The 15,706-nt window shown below is 48.1% G+C and overlaps 1 protein-coding gene across 1 annotated transcript in view; it reads right to left on the bottom strand.

Moving 5' to 3' along the window:
• Positions 1-3,248, bottom strand: part of LOC111153425 (myosin X) — a 224,047-nt gene extending 220,799 nt beyond the window's left edge. Inside the window, exon 1 of the mRNA XM_022512435.1 lies at positions 3,197-3,248. Coding sequence (XP_022368143.1) covers positions 3,197-3,217 — 21 coding nt within the window. The 5' untranslated portion in view covers positions 3,218-3,248. The remainder of the gene's footprint in view (positions 1-3,196) is intronic.
• Positions 3,249-15,706: the final 12,458 nt, after the last annotated feature.

The following is a 15,706-nucleotide window of genomic DNA, read 5'->3' on the forward strand; positions in this document are numbered from 1 at the left end:
TGGAAACAGCATCCACTTCAAAATAACAACAACATGTTTGCAAAACATTCTTGCCACTTGGTCGAGCCTTTCTGTTTGCTTTAAAAAGAAAAAAAAATTGCTGCTGGTTATAGACATACCTCAACTTCGTTTCTGCCTACAGTAAATTTAACAACTTACTTCCAAAGGCTAAAAAAACAAGTGTTCCCAGAAGCGTGCACACAATTTAATTGAGAAGCCAAAAAAAAAAAAAAAAAAGTAAGGTCATGAAGGAAGCGCAACTCTGTTGGGGGAGGTGTGGGGCACTCAGCTTCTCCAATCCAGGGAACGTCTGGAAGTTAGTAGCCATCAGCGGATGGCACAAGCCTCCCACGCATCTTAGTGGTCAGCAGGAAAAGGCCTGATGCTATTTAAAGCAAAAGCAAGTGCAGGCAAGAAGTCTCTGCTTACAGTACACACAGGAATTAATTCCACGAGGCAACGCTCCATGGGCTAGCTCAGGGGTTCTCTACTGGGAGTGATTTTGCTCCCCGCAGCTCATTTGGCAACGTCCCCAGACATTCTGGTTGTCATAGCTTGGGGGCGCTACTTGTACCTGGTGGGCAGAGGCCGGGGATGGCAAAGGACAGCCTCCCAACAACAAAGAATTAAGCGACCCAAAATGTCAATGGCACCCAGTTTGAGAAACCCTGGCCCAGCCCTAAACAGCAGCTGCTAGTCACAAGAAGTCCCCATTCTGTTATTATCTGGCCATACGCACGTAAAGATAAGACATGCAACATCTTGTTTATTATTTTTTTCAGTTGCTAGCGTTAGCTTCAAGCTGTTGTCCGACAAGCAGCCAGTCATTATGCCTAAATCACAATGACAAAAAAGTTAGCAAAGATGCCAGTTACCAGGACACTATGGCTGAGTCCCTACAGTGTGGCTGTCCTTGGAAGCATATCACTGCCACACTTACTGTCTCTATTCTAACAGGACATCCCATGATTTTCTTAATGGATAATTTATCCAAATTTAACAAAAGGATGGTCTGTTACAAGACACTAACAGAGAGAGACAGGACCTAGGTTAAGAGTTTGTCTCCAATTAACACAGCACAATGTTGCCTCTCTGGCCTTGATGGCCTCCCACTCAAAAGCGATTACAATCAGGGATGGAACTTTGAAGGTCGATTAGAAATATTCTAATACAAATACAAGATTAAAAGCGTAACTTTAAATAAATGCAAATTTCCCAAAAGTACTCAAGTCACTAACAACAGAGAAAAAAGGCTCTGGATTCTGTAATAGGCTCCCCAGGTTAGACAAATGACTTAAAGTCTTTAGGTTAAGATTCATCATCCAGGAAATGAACGGGGTGTAGATGGTTGCCAAAGGCCAACTTCAATGTTATATACGAATCGCTAAAATAATATACAACAACCAGGTCTCCTTACACTGAACAAAATATGGTATAAGGAAAAAGTGTGTCAAGGAAAGGAGGTAGGGCAGGTTACAGCTGACATACATTATCCTGCAGTTCCCCCCACTTGCACTAGGGGACAGAGCTCTCCCCAAGGGGAGGCCACAACCCCCGTCCCTCCGAGGTCCACAGACAGGCTTCAAGGGGAGTGAAACCCCAACAAACCGAACACAAATCCTATATCTCAAGAGCTTTCCCAAGGGAACCATAAGACAAAAACAAAACCAAAAAAAAGGTTATGAATTAGTGTCCTGCAGGCAGAGCCTAAGTTTTCTTTTTTTTTTTTAAGATTTTATTTATTTATTTGACAGAGAGAGAGATATCACAAGTAGGCAGAGAGGCAGGCAGAGAGAGAGGGGGAAGCAGGCTCCCCACCGAGCAGAGAGGCCGATGCGGGGCTCGATTCTAGGACCCTGAGATCATGACCTGAGTGCTTTCTTCCAGTCATGAAAACAAAAGTCTATAGGTTTAAAAAAAAAAAAAAAAAGCTATAGTCTTAACCATAGATTTCTTTAAAAGTAAAAATATGAATTAATGGATGACTCATTCCTTTCCACTTTTCCTCTCACAGCAAATGTGGGGATCACATTGGAAATACAACTTGAAAAAAGTGGACATTACTATGACCAAGAATATATCACTTTGGCCATTAAAAACAGTTGTCTGAGAATACAGTAAGTAAGCATCCAGTAGGCTGAATGACTTGAAATATTATATCCAGTTAAGTCTGATAAAGCAAGTTTACCATCAGAGGCAAACCCTAACCAATGTAACTTGCTGGAAGATTCCAAACCGTCCTGGATTCACAAAACATCCCCTGACTTTCAATCAAAGTCACATCAGGCTCCCTTAAGTCAATGAAGTTTACTCTGAGCCACTTCAAACCTCCAACTTAAACAGAATCTATTAAATAAACACAACCAAGAAAGGAGAAGACGCCAAGAAACCACTGTAACTCTCGATCCCAGGGAGGAGGGGGAAAAAGGTTCTCGAGTCAAGGGTTTTCACGTAACCGAGGTGTCCCCTCCTCCCTCAATGACCCTGTACGGGGCATCAGTTTAATCTTCAAAAATAATCATGGTTTGCCCTAAACGACTTTCTTTAAATTCGAATTCAAAATCCGGCCAGGACCGTCAGCACAAGTACATGATGTTTGGTCTCCCCCTCTGGAGTGATCTCAAACCCCGAATGAGTACATCTCGGTGAGAGCTGCAACCCGGACTCCAAAGGTCCCGCAGGCAGAGAACACAGTGAATGATTAAACCTTCACTGCCTTCTCGCACTTCTTAGCCGTCTCCTCTGGAAGGGTTTGCGCCCCTCTCACAGGAAGCCGGCACATTTTGCAAAGGAAATTCCAGACCAGAACTTTCTTGGAGAAAGGCACGTCCCCGTTGAACATGTTACTGGGCTTCCCGCACCCAGGCAGTCGGGCTCCGGCGCCCGGCGCCTCGCCTCGCCCGCGGCGCGGCGGGGACGCCCGCGGCGCGGCGGGGACACCCGCGAGCCAGCCACCCACGCGGAAGGAGGCTCACCTTCGCTACGTCCCGGAGCGCGGGACCAAACAAAACCTGCCCCGGCTTACTCATCCCGAGACTCCCGGGTTGGGGGGGCGGTGATTTCAGGCGACTCCCGAAAAGTTTCGCCCTCCCGCGCTTTGGGCAGGGTCCCCGGCGAGCGCGCGGCGCGGTGGGCAGATCCCTCCCGGGGCGCCGGGGCCAGGTCCCGGCAGGGTGGCAGGCGCGAGCGCACTCACCTCGGGGAAGAAGTTGTCCATTGTTCCAGGGCGCTCCCCGACTTGCCCGAGTCCCGCGTCCGGCTCGCGGAAGTCAGCCCAGCAGACGGTCCGGGGAAACCATGCGTGTCACGGCGCGACTCCCAGGAACCCGAGCCCGCGGGGCTCCCCCGCTGCCATTGCCTTACCCCCTTCTCGTCTTTCGCACCTTTTGTTTGCCCAAACCCAAGTCTCTAACTCATCCGTCCCAACTGCAGCCTTTGTCTCCCTGCCTCCAAGTTCCTTACTTCTGGGCGCAGCGCTCGCGAGCGAAGAACAGCTGGTGACACATTCTTCCCCCGGGCTGGGGGAGGGCGGCGGGGGTCTTGGGAGCGCGCCCCCTCCCTCTGCGCTCCTGCCGGAGGCGCTCGCCGCGACAGGGGGACAGCGGCCACAAAGCGAGTCCGGAGTGGCTCTCCCCGCGCGAGCGCCGCAGCGGCGAGACTTCGGGCGCCCGGGCTCTGCCGGCTCACCGCCGCTCCGAGACTCGCAGACAGGAGCGCTCGCCCCGCCCACGCGCCCCGTCCCGCCCCGCCAGGAGCTGAGCCCCGCCCACTCAGCCGGCCCTCCCATCTCGGCCGCCTCGCCCCTCCCCTCCAGGAGCCCAGCCCAAAGCCAACCCCGCCCCGCGCTTCCGCAGGGCCGGCCCCGCCCACTCCGCCTGGGGCAAACGCGGCCTGAGCTGCGGGAGGGGAAGGCGAGGCTGGGGCTGCACCTCCTCCGGTCCCCGCCTCCCCACCCAGGAGTGGGCGGGGGAGTAGACTCTACCCTCTGGTGATTGAGACCAAACAGTCACCGGGGAGGAGGGGTTGGGGGATTCTTTTGTGCCTTTGATCTTCAGCGGCCCCTGGAACAGGCTCGACACGGATCTCATTAATGCAGATCGGCAGATGAGCGACCCCGGGGAAGGAAGCGCGGTCGGCCGAGCTGCCCGGGCTGTGGGGCCAGATCAAAGCGGGGAACCGAGGCTCCTCAGAATTTCTGGAAGCTGCCTTCCCGTGTTGAGTTTCTCTCTTGCCGTCAGGTTAAAAGACGTTTTCCTAGCAGCGGGAGAATGCAGTTTTGTAACCTGGAAGAGGACAAGGCCAATTGCGCCGTAAGAAATGTAACCCTTTTCCTAGATCTAAAGGAAGCAGGCAAAGGCAAGTGAGATGGGTGAAGGATCAGCCCCATCTGATACTGTTTCCTCTAGGGCAGGTCCTCAAACTTGAGGCCCAGGAATCACCTGGGAATCTTGTTAAAATGCAGACTGGAATTCAGTGGGACATTTCCAACAAACTTCGAGGTGCCCTCAAAGGGTGGCGTTGGCCCTGTGCTGGCCTGCAAACTGGAGCCTGTCTGTAACAGGTAGAAAACCTGCGAGCAAAGGTAGCAGTTTAAAAAAAAATGCCACAACCACCAAGCGAATGATCGGTGGACTCTTTGAACCGGGGATAAACCAGTTTTGGTGTTGTCAGACTCGCAGTGAGTCATACCTGGCACAGCAGGGTTCTACTATTGGTATCGGGCAAATTGGAAACAAAAACGACTGGTTCTTCACCACAAGTGGTGTGAGAGGCTCTCTCCAGGGTATTCGCCAACTGCTACTCATCCTTAAAGCTTAAATCAGAAAGTCACATCTTCCAGGGGAAGCCTTCCCCAAAACGCCAGGCCACTCATCCAGCTTCCAGCCCTACCTAACCACCTGGTGTGCCTTATTCCTAACACTGTTGAGGAAACTGTATGTTTTAAGGGTCTTTTTATTGGTGTCCTGTCTCTCTTTGGTTGGGAGACTAGAAGCTCCTCAACAGGGGGAAACTGAGCTTTAAAATGTGTATCCCCCACCTGCCTTGCAGAATGAGTGGATGAAGCATCCTTTTTTAATCCTTCTGGGAAAAATCCAAGTGTGTTTGAAACCTGAACCTCAGAGCAGTGCTCCAGCATAAATGTCCTGAGACCTACCTCCCTTGCCTTTGGAAAGAGTCAAAGTATAAATTAGTGTTCGTGTGCCCTGGTTCACAGGTGGACATATTGAAGCCCTTAAAGCTTGTGTCCCCAGTGGCAAAGAAAACGAAGATGGAGGCAGGACCCAGGCACCAGCCAAAGTGCTTAGTCAAATGAACGAAGCTGCTACCTGTGCTCAGAGGGGAGGGGGGCAAAACAATTACAGTCATTATGGTGTTAATCTGTACAGAACATCTCTCAGGAGAAATTACCAGGCCGCTTGTTCAGGCGAGGAGGGTGCAGGTGTGGCTTGGTTCCCAGCAACCACCCAGTCAGTAATGTACTGTATGTCCTTGGCCGTGTCATTTCAAAGTCACTTTCCAATACGGGCTCATCAAGCGTCACGAATAGACTACACTAATACAACATGTGAATATTAGAGGCGACTGGGGAGAGGGGAACAGTGAGGGGATGCTTCCTCTTCGATCCTTCTATAATCCTAAAACTGCTCAAAAACAAAGTCCATGAATTTTTTAAAGTCACTTCCCTGTTGATTAAGAAGATTTAGTTAATAATTACCCCCTACCTTGACTCATGAAAAGAATTATGAGCCAGGTCCAATACATAAAAGTTGAATTTTACTGAATTATATTTCTTGAAAAAGTTTACACCACCTTATCAAAATCTCCTGAAACAGTTGTTTAAAAAAAGAAAAACGCAAAAAAATATGACTCAGTCTTGGTGTGTGTGGGGGGGGTGCCTGGGTGCCTAAATACATCAACATTTTAGTAAGCACCCAACTAGGCAATTCTGAGTTTGAGAATCACTGCTTTCGGTTGTCAGAATTCATCAGATTTTCTGTATAAACACACATTCTCCAGAAGGTGCAAAGATGAACTGTAGCAGTAAGACTGTGCTGAACAACCAAGTGCCTGTTATTTTAAGCCATCCGGATAGGACTAACTTCATAGTCTAGATTTATCTATCTATAGATAGATCTAACTTTCAAGTCTTTATGGTGGAATCCTTTGTTTCAAAGGATGATCTTCAGTTTACAAGGGCTTAGACAAAGTTGAACAGAGAAGGGAAGTATTTTAAATCAATAGATTTCTAAGAATATCTAACCCGTTACCATTTTTAAAAAGTTATGTGCTTCCTTTCAAGAAGCTGCTTTACCCATTGGGCAAAACCCTTTGGGCTAAAATGGGTAAACTCCACCCCCTAAGAATTGACAGGCAGAGGCTCAATGGAATGTTAATGCCAGAATGGGCACATTTCTCAGAAGCCAAGTTCCTTCTCAATTATCCTTATTTCTCGAAGACTCCATGCTAACTTTTCGTTTTCAAAATAAAACACCAAACAAACAAACAAACAAAACAAAAAACCCACCTCAGGTTACATTCTCTTATTTAACTGCCAAAATTAGCCCACGATAAACAACTCCAATACAGATGGGAGCAGGTCTCCACTCTAAGGGAGAATTATGTAGGTATCTGCGTGAGTGAGGTAATACAATCTTCCTGTGTTTTTATTTTCCACTATGTGTTTGTTTGTTTTTAGTTGAAGTGTGTTGTCTTAAGCTCCTTTGTAATTTCCAATGAAGTCCTTTTTAGTTGTTCTGTTGCTGATATCACTTCCTAATCTGGTTGTGTCTTCATGTGTAGAATCTTTTCCATCACTTCTGTTTTTATTAAAAACTCACCTCTAATTGCTCCAGTCAGAGTAATGGTTTAATTACTAGGTATGGAAAAGGAAAGTTCAGGAAGGTTCTTTCACACAAATTAGAAGTTGAGAACTGACACAACTCTAAAATCCTGTTTTTCGTGCTTCACTAACCAGTGGTGGTCCTTTCGGTTGACTTGTGGTCTTGGGTGTTTAAAAATTCAAATGTGTTCCTTTTTGAACAAAAAAAACGAAGGGCATTTTTTAAATGCTCTTTAGACTTTTAGACAAGAGTTTTGTTGGCTTGTTTACTTCCGATGACTTGCGATTCAAAAATCCTGAAGGGAATTTTTTTTTTCTCATATGAAATGGAAAATGATTGTGCAAGATTTCTGCAGAAAGAATAAAATCTGCGGTGAAAATATGTGAAATGTTTTCCAATCTGATAGAATTGAACAAGTACAGAAGAATAAACAGAAATAAAGCACAAGGGATAAGACACTCAATAAAGTAAGCTGCTGGCAGTCATTTTTTCCCTAAACTCCACAAACAAGGGCTAAGCTATAATTTACCTCCTCAGAAGCGGGACAGTCCACGGACAGCCGATTCTAACTAGATCCCATCTCTTCAAACTAGAGCAGGAACGCTTTCTAAATTGATGTCCCACGCATACACGCAGAGTGGTTTTCCTAATATCCATCCATTTCCATTTAAAGTGCTTGGTCCTGGTTCTGTTGAATGGGATCAATGTAACCAAATCCTTGAAACCCTCCGGGACGATACAGAGTCTGCTCATTTAGAGACTGTGTGCCGGTGCCCTTTCTCCCTTGATCTCTTGGTATCTTCCTGCTCCCTCTCTTTCATTGCTCTGGAGGGACGTGGAGGCTGACTTTGACTTTGCAGAGCTGCTCCTGTCTCCCGCTCTGTTAATCACATGTTTACCACTTCCAAACCTCGTGCCCTCACGAACTCCCCCTTCTTGCAGTTTTCCCCGTTCCTGTGAATGGAGCCAGTAAATGGGACTGTGTCTATCCTCCTTGAAAACGAGCCATCTCTTCAAACCCCTACCTTGTCCCATTCTCCGCTTCGTCTCCAAGCCATCAGCGCCGCAGCCCCTTGTGATCAGATATATGTGCCCGCAATTCCACGCTCTCGAAGATCACCGTGACCTTGACATAATCAAATTCGACAGCTTGTTCTCAAACGTCACCTACCCCGGACACAGCCCCTCCTCTGGAATTCTTCCACTTCTCGGCGTTGGGGCCAGCTTCCTGAGTGTGCGGTCTGTAGAGTGAGGCGCCCAGGACCCTCGGCTCAGAAGGGGGTCCCAGGCTTGATTTAATTCTCTTCTGTGTTGTCTTAAAATCCTTAATGACTTTTGTTTTTCTCTTTTTCCGTGGGCCCTGAAAATTCCATCCCGCTTAGCCTGTCCCACCTAGCTTTTTGATCACACCGTCTTTGTCCAATTTCCCCAACTCATTGGCCTCTTTCTCTGCAGGCTCCTTTTCTCCAATCACCGCCCCCCCCATGCCGAAATATGGTCCATCCTAGGCGCATGTCCCTTCCTCATGCTTACATCGTCACCCTGCGCCCATCGTCAGTGACAGTCTCTTCAGAAATGCGTCCGTGGCTCATGCTCTGAGAAGTCCCAGCCACGTATGTCCACACACCTGTCGCCTGCCTGCCAGCAGGTGCTTCTCCTCCTTCCTGCGCCCAAACCAAACCTTCCTCACTCTCCTCACGCCCTTCCTTCCCCCGACCTGCCTTTCTTTATTCAGGGAATCCAGAATCCAGTGGCCTCCATGAGTAGGTCTCTGTCACTCAGAGCTGCCCCCCATCTTCCTGAGAACGATCTCGGTCGGCTGAGGGTGAGAGTTCATGTTGTCAACCCCTCTCACTCCGTGCACAGTCTTCAAGCTTCTTTGGCCCCACACAGGTGACTGCGGTTCTGCCAGGTGGATGCAGCCCTTCAGGGTCTCACCTGGGGAAGCAGGGAGGCGTGTCTATGTGGGCGCCCTGGGGTGGGAGGTGAGGGACAGCCGGGGCAGAGGGTCTGGGTGGTCAGGTGGGGGCATGGGGCAGCGATTGCCCGCCTGGCAGGAGCAGTGTCACGTTTCTGAGGTGGGTAGGTGACCGACTCAGCAGGCTCATTCCAGGCAGTGGGTCTGAGAATCGTTTCTGGAAATCTCAAGCCCATGCCTCCTGCCCTTCCAATGGTACAGCCAGCTCTGTAAAACCCTTCAGTAATCTCCTGCTTAAATTCTCTCAAGTGGGTTTTGTTGTCTGCAAGGTGCCAATGCCTTCCGAGGGGTGTCACATCTAGGAAAGTGGGGCCTTGTGTCGTGGGTGCTTTTCTCCAGGTAGTCTAAGTGCTCCTTCGGGGCCTGCCACTGTCTGGGGCCGGTTGTGCCATCCAGAGAAGCTCCATGGCCCCGGATCAGTCCCATGTGGGGTTGGTCCTCATTTCTCCCCTTTGGGGCACTCTCTGACCCTCTGCCATGCACGTGGTGTCATCCAGACATCCAGGCATTTACCGGGGTCCCTCTGGAGCCCATGGTGGGACCTCAGTCCCAGAAGGACGGCCACTTGGGTTCTCCTGCTGGCCCATGCGATGTGTTTTTCACAGGACTGTGAGGGATTGGCCTCCTGAGTGAGACTAATGAGCTATTCTTGAGTGACTTTCTCTCCCCTCACACAGGACGGCTGTACCCCTGGCCCCCAACAGGAGAGATGGTGCGTGGACCCTAAGAAGACCCAGTGTACATTCCCAGCAATAAACCAATACTGAAGGGCTCAGTATTCTAGATCTTCATGGGGGAATCACACTATACCTCATGTGGGCTCATGAATTTTGTAATATAGATTTTAATCAGATTATTTATATATGCACAGGGGGTTCATATACCTTAAGGGCAGGCCTGAAGAACGGCACAAAAAAAAACAGCCTAAGGCTGGCGTTCCGGTGAGAAACTTGGGGTGTATGATTCATGGGCTACACCAAGGCCAATCTGACCCACATTCTTTTTGGCAACACGGCAGAGCTTTGTTTTCCCACCTGAAACGGCCTGAAATGGCCCCTACTGCTCTTGCTTCTTAAATGAGTGAAGAATATGTTTGGAATGTTTTTTCCGTAACGTTTCTAGTAAAGACAAGTGCTGCTGAGAGTATTAGAAAACAAATCCGATAAGCACCGAGCATGGTTTGTGTAAGAACGTCTAGGACAGAGTTGTTTACAGCAGTTAGCGACCTGGACACCCGATCGTGCCTCACCACGGGAGACTGGTGGAGTAAATTACGGCGAGTGCCCAGAGCAGCTCACTCTGGGTTAGCTGCCTGCTTCTGTGTCACGAGCTACCTAGACCCAAGTAGCGTCAGCCTCCTCACAAGTCCGGGGCTTGACTTTGGCTGGCCTGGGCTTGCTTTCCAGTGCAGTCAACGGCGCTCTCTCCAGCCGCTGCTGGTGACCGGGCGCTCAGCTGTGGCTGGTGGTTGAACAGCTGGGCCGCTCTCTGCCTGTGGTCTTTCTTCATACTGTGGCGGTCTCTGCATTTCGTGGGGGAGAGGGCAGAATTCGCAAGACCTTTGGACAACTTGCACAAAAGTTAGACGGCATTGCTTTAGCCATGTTTAATTGGTCAAAACCCGACATAAGGTCAGTCCAGGTGGAAGAAGCAACATAGAACTTGTGACCAGTTTTGGGGGAGGAGTGTGTGTGTGTGTGTGAGTGTGTGTGTGTGTGTGTGTGTGTGTGTGTGTGTGTTAAAGTTATATAGTACCAAATTGCACAATAGACTGCCTTGGGCTCAGGTCCTGATACCGGGGTCCTGGGATAGAGCCCTACATCAGGCTCCCTGCTTAGCAAGGGGCCTGCTTCTCCCTCTCCTCCCCGCTCATGCTCTCATTCATATCTCTGTCTCTCTCAAGTAAATAAATAAAATCTTAAAAAAAAAAACAAACAGTAAAGTGCACGATAGCATTTAATACATTCACAGTGTGCTTGGAGGCGTTGAACACAGTCACAATGTTGTGTGGCCATCTCCCTACGCCAGAGTATTCTCATAACCCCCCAAAGAAACCTCATATACATTAACCAGTTGCTCAGATTCCTGTCTACCCCCAGCCACCGGCAACCACCAACTTGCTTTCTGTCTCTATGGCTTTGCCTGTCTTGGGTATTTCCTATAAATGGCATCATACACAGCTTTTGTGACTGGCTTCTCTCATCAGCATGTTTTCAATGATGGTCCATCGTAACACGACTATCAGGACTTCATTCCTTTTCCTGACTGAATAATATTTCATTGTAGTATCGACCTCCTCTTGTCGATCCATTTGCCAGTGGATGGATGTCTTCATTGTTTCTACTTTCTCGCTGAGGTGAGTCGTGCTGCTGTGAGTACTCACGTGTCTGTTTTCAGTTCTTTGGGAGAATTCAGTTCATCTAAGAGTGCGATTGCTGGGTCATATGGTAACCCCATGTTTAACTTTCTTGAGGGACCACCAGACTGTACTCCTCTGGGGCCATTTTTAATCCACCACACTACCCATATATATTGATGTGGAAATGTGAATAAGAAACACAAGGACACGTTTTATCTGCATGGCGCAACAGTTTAAGATAGACCGTGGTTTAAGGCAGACAAGTTTACTTTTCTTTCATAAACAAAGCCGGGAGGGCTGCGATGTGCCATAAAGTCTTCAGGGACACAGACTCCTTCCAGCTCGCTCTGCAGTGTCCACTGTGGGCTCTCGGGCTTGCAGTGAGAGAGTGTGAGCTTTCCAGACAGCGGGAGGCAGAGAGGGACAGTGACCAGCAGATAGATGGAGCACAGAGCCCGGCCGCTGTTCCTTAGGGCAGGTTCCCCGATGTTTGCACAGCACGCCTGCGTGTATTTTACTGGCCAGAACTTAGTCGTCAGCTGCAGGGAATACTGAGAAATATAATATTTATTCTGGGTTTTTCTTGACCCAGCTACAAACTATTACTTGGAAATAGGAAAGATTAGATACTAGGGAACAGCTGCCTGGCTCTTCTCATCTGATAAAATTAGTGGTGCAGAGAGCTTTGCAAGAAAAAAACAAATACGCTTCACAGATGTTACCCCTAGATAACAAGGACATGGACAATTAAAAAATTATTCTTGACCCTGTTCTATATTTTCTGACTTTTTGGTGACACCTCTAGGATCATAAATTTATCCTTATTTTCAAAAACAAAATACACATTTCCTCTGTAAGAGCAGAACTTCATTTACTCTTCTTTTTCTTTGATTATTAAGAAAATGTTTATTATGTATCTGTGATGTCAGGTGTTAGGAGATATAAAGATGAGTAAGACAGGATCTCTAAAGAAATCAGTAGACCAGTTGCAGAGAGACACTAAAAGATAATCTTGAAATGACTATGAAAATTTCTATAAAAAGAAGCATACACAAAATTTTAAGGGAAACCTTAAAAAAAAAAAAAAGTAAAGCCTGAGGAGCATTATGGCTGAATTGTGTCCCCCCAAAATTCCTATGTTGCAATCCTAGCTCCTAGTACCCTGCGGCGTGACTGTATTTGGAGATAAAGACTTTCAAAATGTGACTAAGTTAAAATGAGGTCTTTAAAGTGGGCCCTAATCCAACAGGACCAGTGTCCTTATAAGAAGAGGAAATTTGGACCCACAAGGAGACACAAGGGATGCATTCACAGAGGAAATCCAGGAGAAGACACAGCAAGCCGAGGACGGGGGCCTCAGGGGAAACCAAACCTGCCAACACCTTGATCTTGAACTTACACCTTCTAAAATTGTGAGAAAATCTATTTTTGTTGTTTAAGCCACCCAGCCTGTGGTATTTTGTTATGTCAGTGCTAGCCGACTAATACAGGGAGTCAGGAAAAAGTTCACAGAGAGCTACATGCACTTGACCCAGCTCTCAGTGGATGAGTAGGAATCTTCTAGGGGAAGCGGAGCGGAAAGCACATCCCCAGCCAAGGGCACGTGGAAGGAGCCAGAGGCATGAAGAGCATTTTCAGTGAAGGGAGCCCCTAATGGTTGGGGCAGAGAGTGTGTGTGTGCGTGTATGCGTGCGTGTGGTTCTAGGAGACAGACCCAGAGAGTTTGCTACAACTTTGTACTAAGCCGGTTTACAATCAGCGGTATGCTAGCAAGTGTTTGACAGCTGACTGGCGAGGGTAGCAGACAGCCCTGAATCACACCATGGCATTTGCCAGTTTCTGCGGTGTGAATGCTCTCACCATGGCTGATTTCAAGCTCTCACCATGATTCACGGAACATGGTGTTGAGAAGAGACCCTTATTAGCTGGTATTTCCACCATGCAGACACAAGAGACATAACCACCTCGAGGGCATAGGTAATAGTAAAAGTGTGCTAGAATAATTTGGAAACAATGAGTATTGAGTATTTACTGTTTTTGGCTTTCATATAATTTATTATTTTTAATTTTATTTACATTCACTGTTTTCGTATCATTTAATTGCAAGTTTATGTGACTTAATTGTGAATAATGGCTGTGTTTAACCACCAGTCCAGAAAATTCTTGACAATTTACCCTTCTGTTGTCAGAACCCAGTATGAGCACACCCCTGTTTACATCCACTATTTCATAAATTATTCCACTTGCCACTTTGTGGGGGGGCGGCGGTCAGGACTCTAAGTCATTGCAAGTTTTGGGGTCTGGCTGAGCAGTGAACATGGGAGATCTGCTGAGAAAGCAGAGGATTGTGGGAGGCAGGAGAAAGAACCCTGGTGGCTCTACCAGTAGTTAAACCATCACGCAAGAGATGAGATTAACTGAAGCCCTTGAGAAGAGGGGTAAGGTCATTTTTGGAATGCGGGAGGAAGATAAAGGAAGATGTCTGGGAGAGAGGAGATCCTGAGCTGAATAGGAAGGTGGACAAGGGCTTTTTCAAAGTTGATGCCCTCTACGGGCTGAGCTCCTTACTAAGCAGGAGATCAGGCGATGTGCACGCTTGCTCTGCTAACTGTACCAGGGTAACTCGTGGTTATCTGAAAGCCAGAGTATTGCAGCTCTGAGCGGGGAATGGATTCTGGCCACTACCAACCACCAGGTGCAAGGGCCAGGGTGAAGAGAGGCAGTGTATCCATGGTAACACAGGGTCAGCGGGAGGTTGGGTACAAGAGGAAAGGCATAAAGAGAAGAAAATACAGAAAAACTAGACTGGGGAACCTACTCTCACTGAGATCACAGACACAGCCAGATGGGGGCTCTGCCATCTTCCCTCTCAAAGCCTTATCTATTTATCTACTTATCTACCTTCAGCTTTACTGCCCGCACCCCCCAGGCCATAGCACCTCCTTGTTCTCTCTGACCATCTTTCCTTCCCCTTATCATCCTTCCCCACCAGCACCCTCCTCTCCCCTAGCAGACCTTTCTGGTCAGCGGACAACCTGTTCTAGTAACCCCCCTTTCAGTCTCTCAAGGAAGGCACACCATCCTCCAGTCACTCCCCCACGGTCCTCACAGCAAAGCAAACCCCAGGTGTTCTGTCTTCTGGGGTCTCCACTGCTCTCCTTCTTCCTCAAACCCTCCCCCGCTCCCCACGGTCAGGGTCACAAATGACTGCTCTGCTCCACAGCGGGGAGAGTGATCGCTTAAGGTGTAAATCAACACTTTACCGTTACCCTTCAAAGCTGCAAGGGACTTCTTTCTGTTTAGTTTACTTATCTATTTAGTTTTAATTTTAGCCTTGCAAGGACCTGCCTTCTGGCCTCTCTGTCCTACCTAGCCAGCAGACTGGCCACCTGGAGCACACCGGCCACAGAGCTTGAACCTGCCCCGGGCCTTTGCACATGTGTTTCCTTTACCAGCAATGTCTCTTCACCTTCCACTCCACCATTCCCTCTGCCAGGCTGCCCCCTCTCCTCACCTAGGGTTCAGCTCGAGGTGGAATGGGATCTGCCCGTGGAATTCAATGCCAACACCACCTGTCATACTGTATGACGTTGCTCTCCCTGACTTCTTCAGAGCCTCCGTCACTCTTGGAAAAGACCTGACCCATTCAGTCTGCAGACGGCAGCCCACGGGCCAGATCTGACCCAGAGCCTGTTTCTGAAACCTTACGGCCCGCGGAGCTGTCCCTTTCAGGAAAGATTTGCTGATCCCTGGTCGACTTGTTGACTGTCTAGAACACCAGATCCCTGACAATGGGGGGGTTTGTCTATTTCCTACTGTGTCTCAAACACTCAGAAGCATGTCTGTCACTGAAGGGGTGATAATGAAGGAGTGATGGTATTGTTAGGAAAGACACTTGCGTGTCAGCGGGCTAAGCTTGATGATAATTACAATACCGCTAGCACTGCTGCGAAGAGTAAGGACTAAGGTGTATTAACAAGAGCTACGGTGCTGGGCGCTGCTCTCAGTGTGTTGCTTGCATTTTGTTTGATGCTCCCATCAACTCTACAAGGGAGGTTTCATTCTACTTTGTTTTATATGGAAAGAAACCCAGGCTCAGTGAGAGAATGTCCATCTTCTCAGTGTTGATCGGAGGCACACAGGAACAGGAGATCTCTCAAACTTATGTTCCTTCTTCTCTCCTACCCTAGAAAGACCGTGAACTTCAGGGAAAGAGAAAGAACTTGGTTCCACCATTGGACTTTGCAAGCTTTATGACTTGTGCGTGGATCTGGTTAGTGTGAGGCTGGGGAATTGCCACCTATTTATGAGGATTGTTAAGGACTGAGTAAGATAAGAAACACATAATGTAACCCCTGATACACAGGGGTACTCGAAACTGTTATCTTCCTTCTGTTTCTTTCTTTCTTTTATTTTTTTTTAAAGATTTTATTTATTTGACAGACAGAGATCACAAGTAGGTAGAGAGACAGGCAAAGAGAGAGAGAGAGAGAGAGAGAGAGAGGAGGAAGCAGGCTTCCTGCTGAG

Source organism: Enhydra lutris, unplaced genomic scaffold (assembly GCF_002288905.1).
Source record: "Enhydra lutris kenyoni isolate GAN:26980312 unplaced genomic scaffold, ASM228890v2 scaffoldscaffold32, whole genome shotgun sequence".
Classification (NCBI taxonomy): domain Eukaryota; kingdom Metazoa; phylum Chordata; class Mammalia; order Carnivora; family Mustelidae; genus Enhydra; species Enhydra lutris.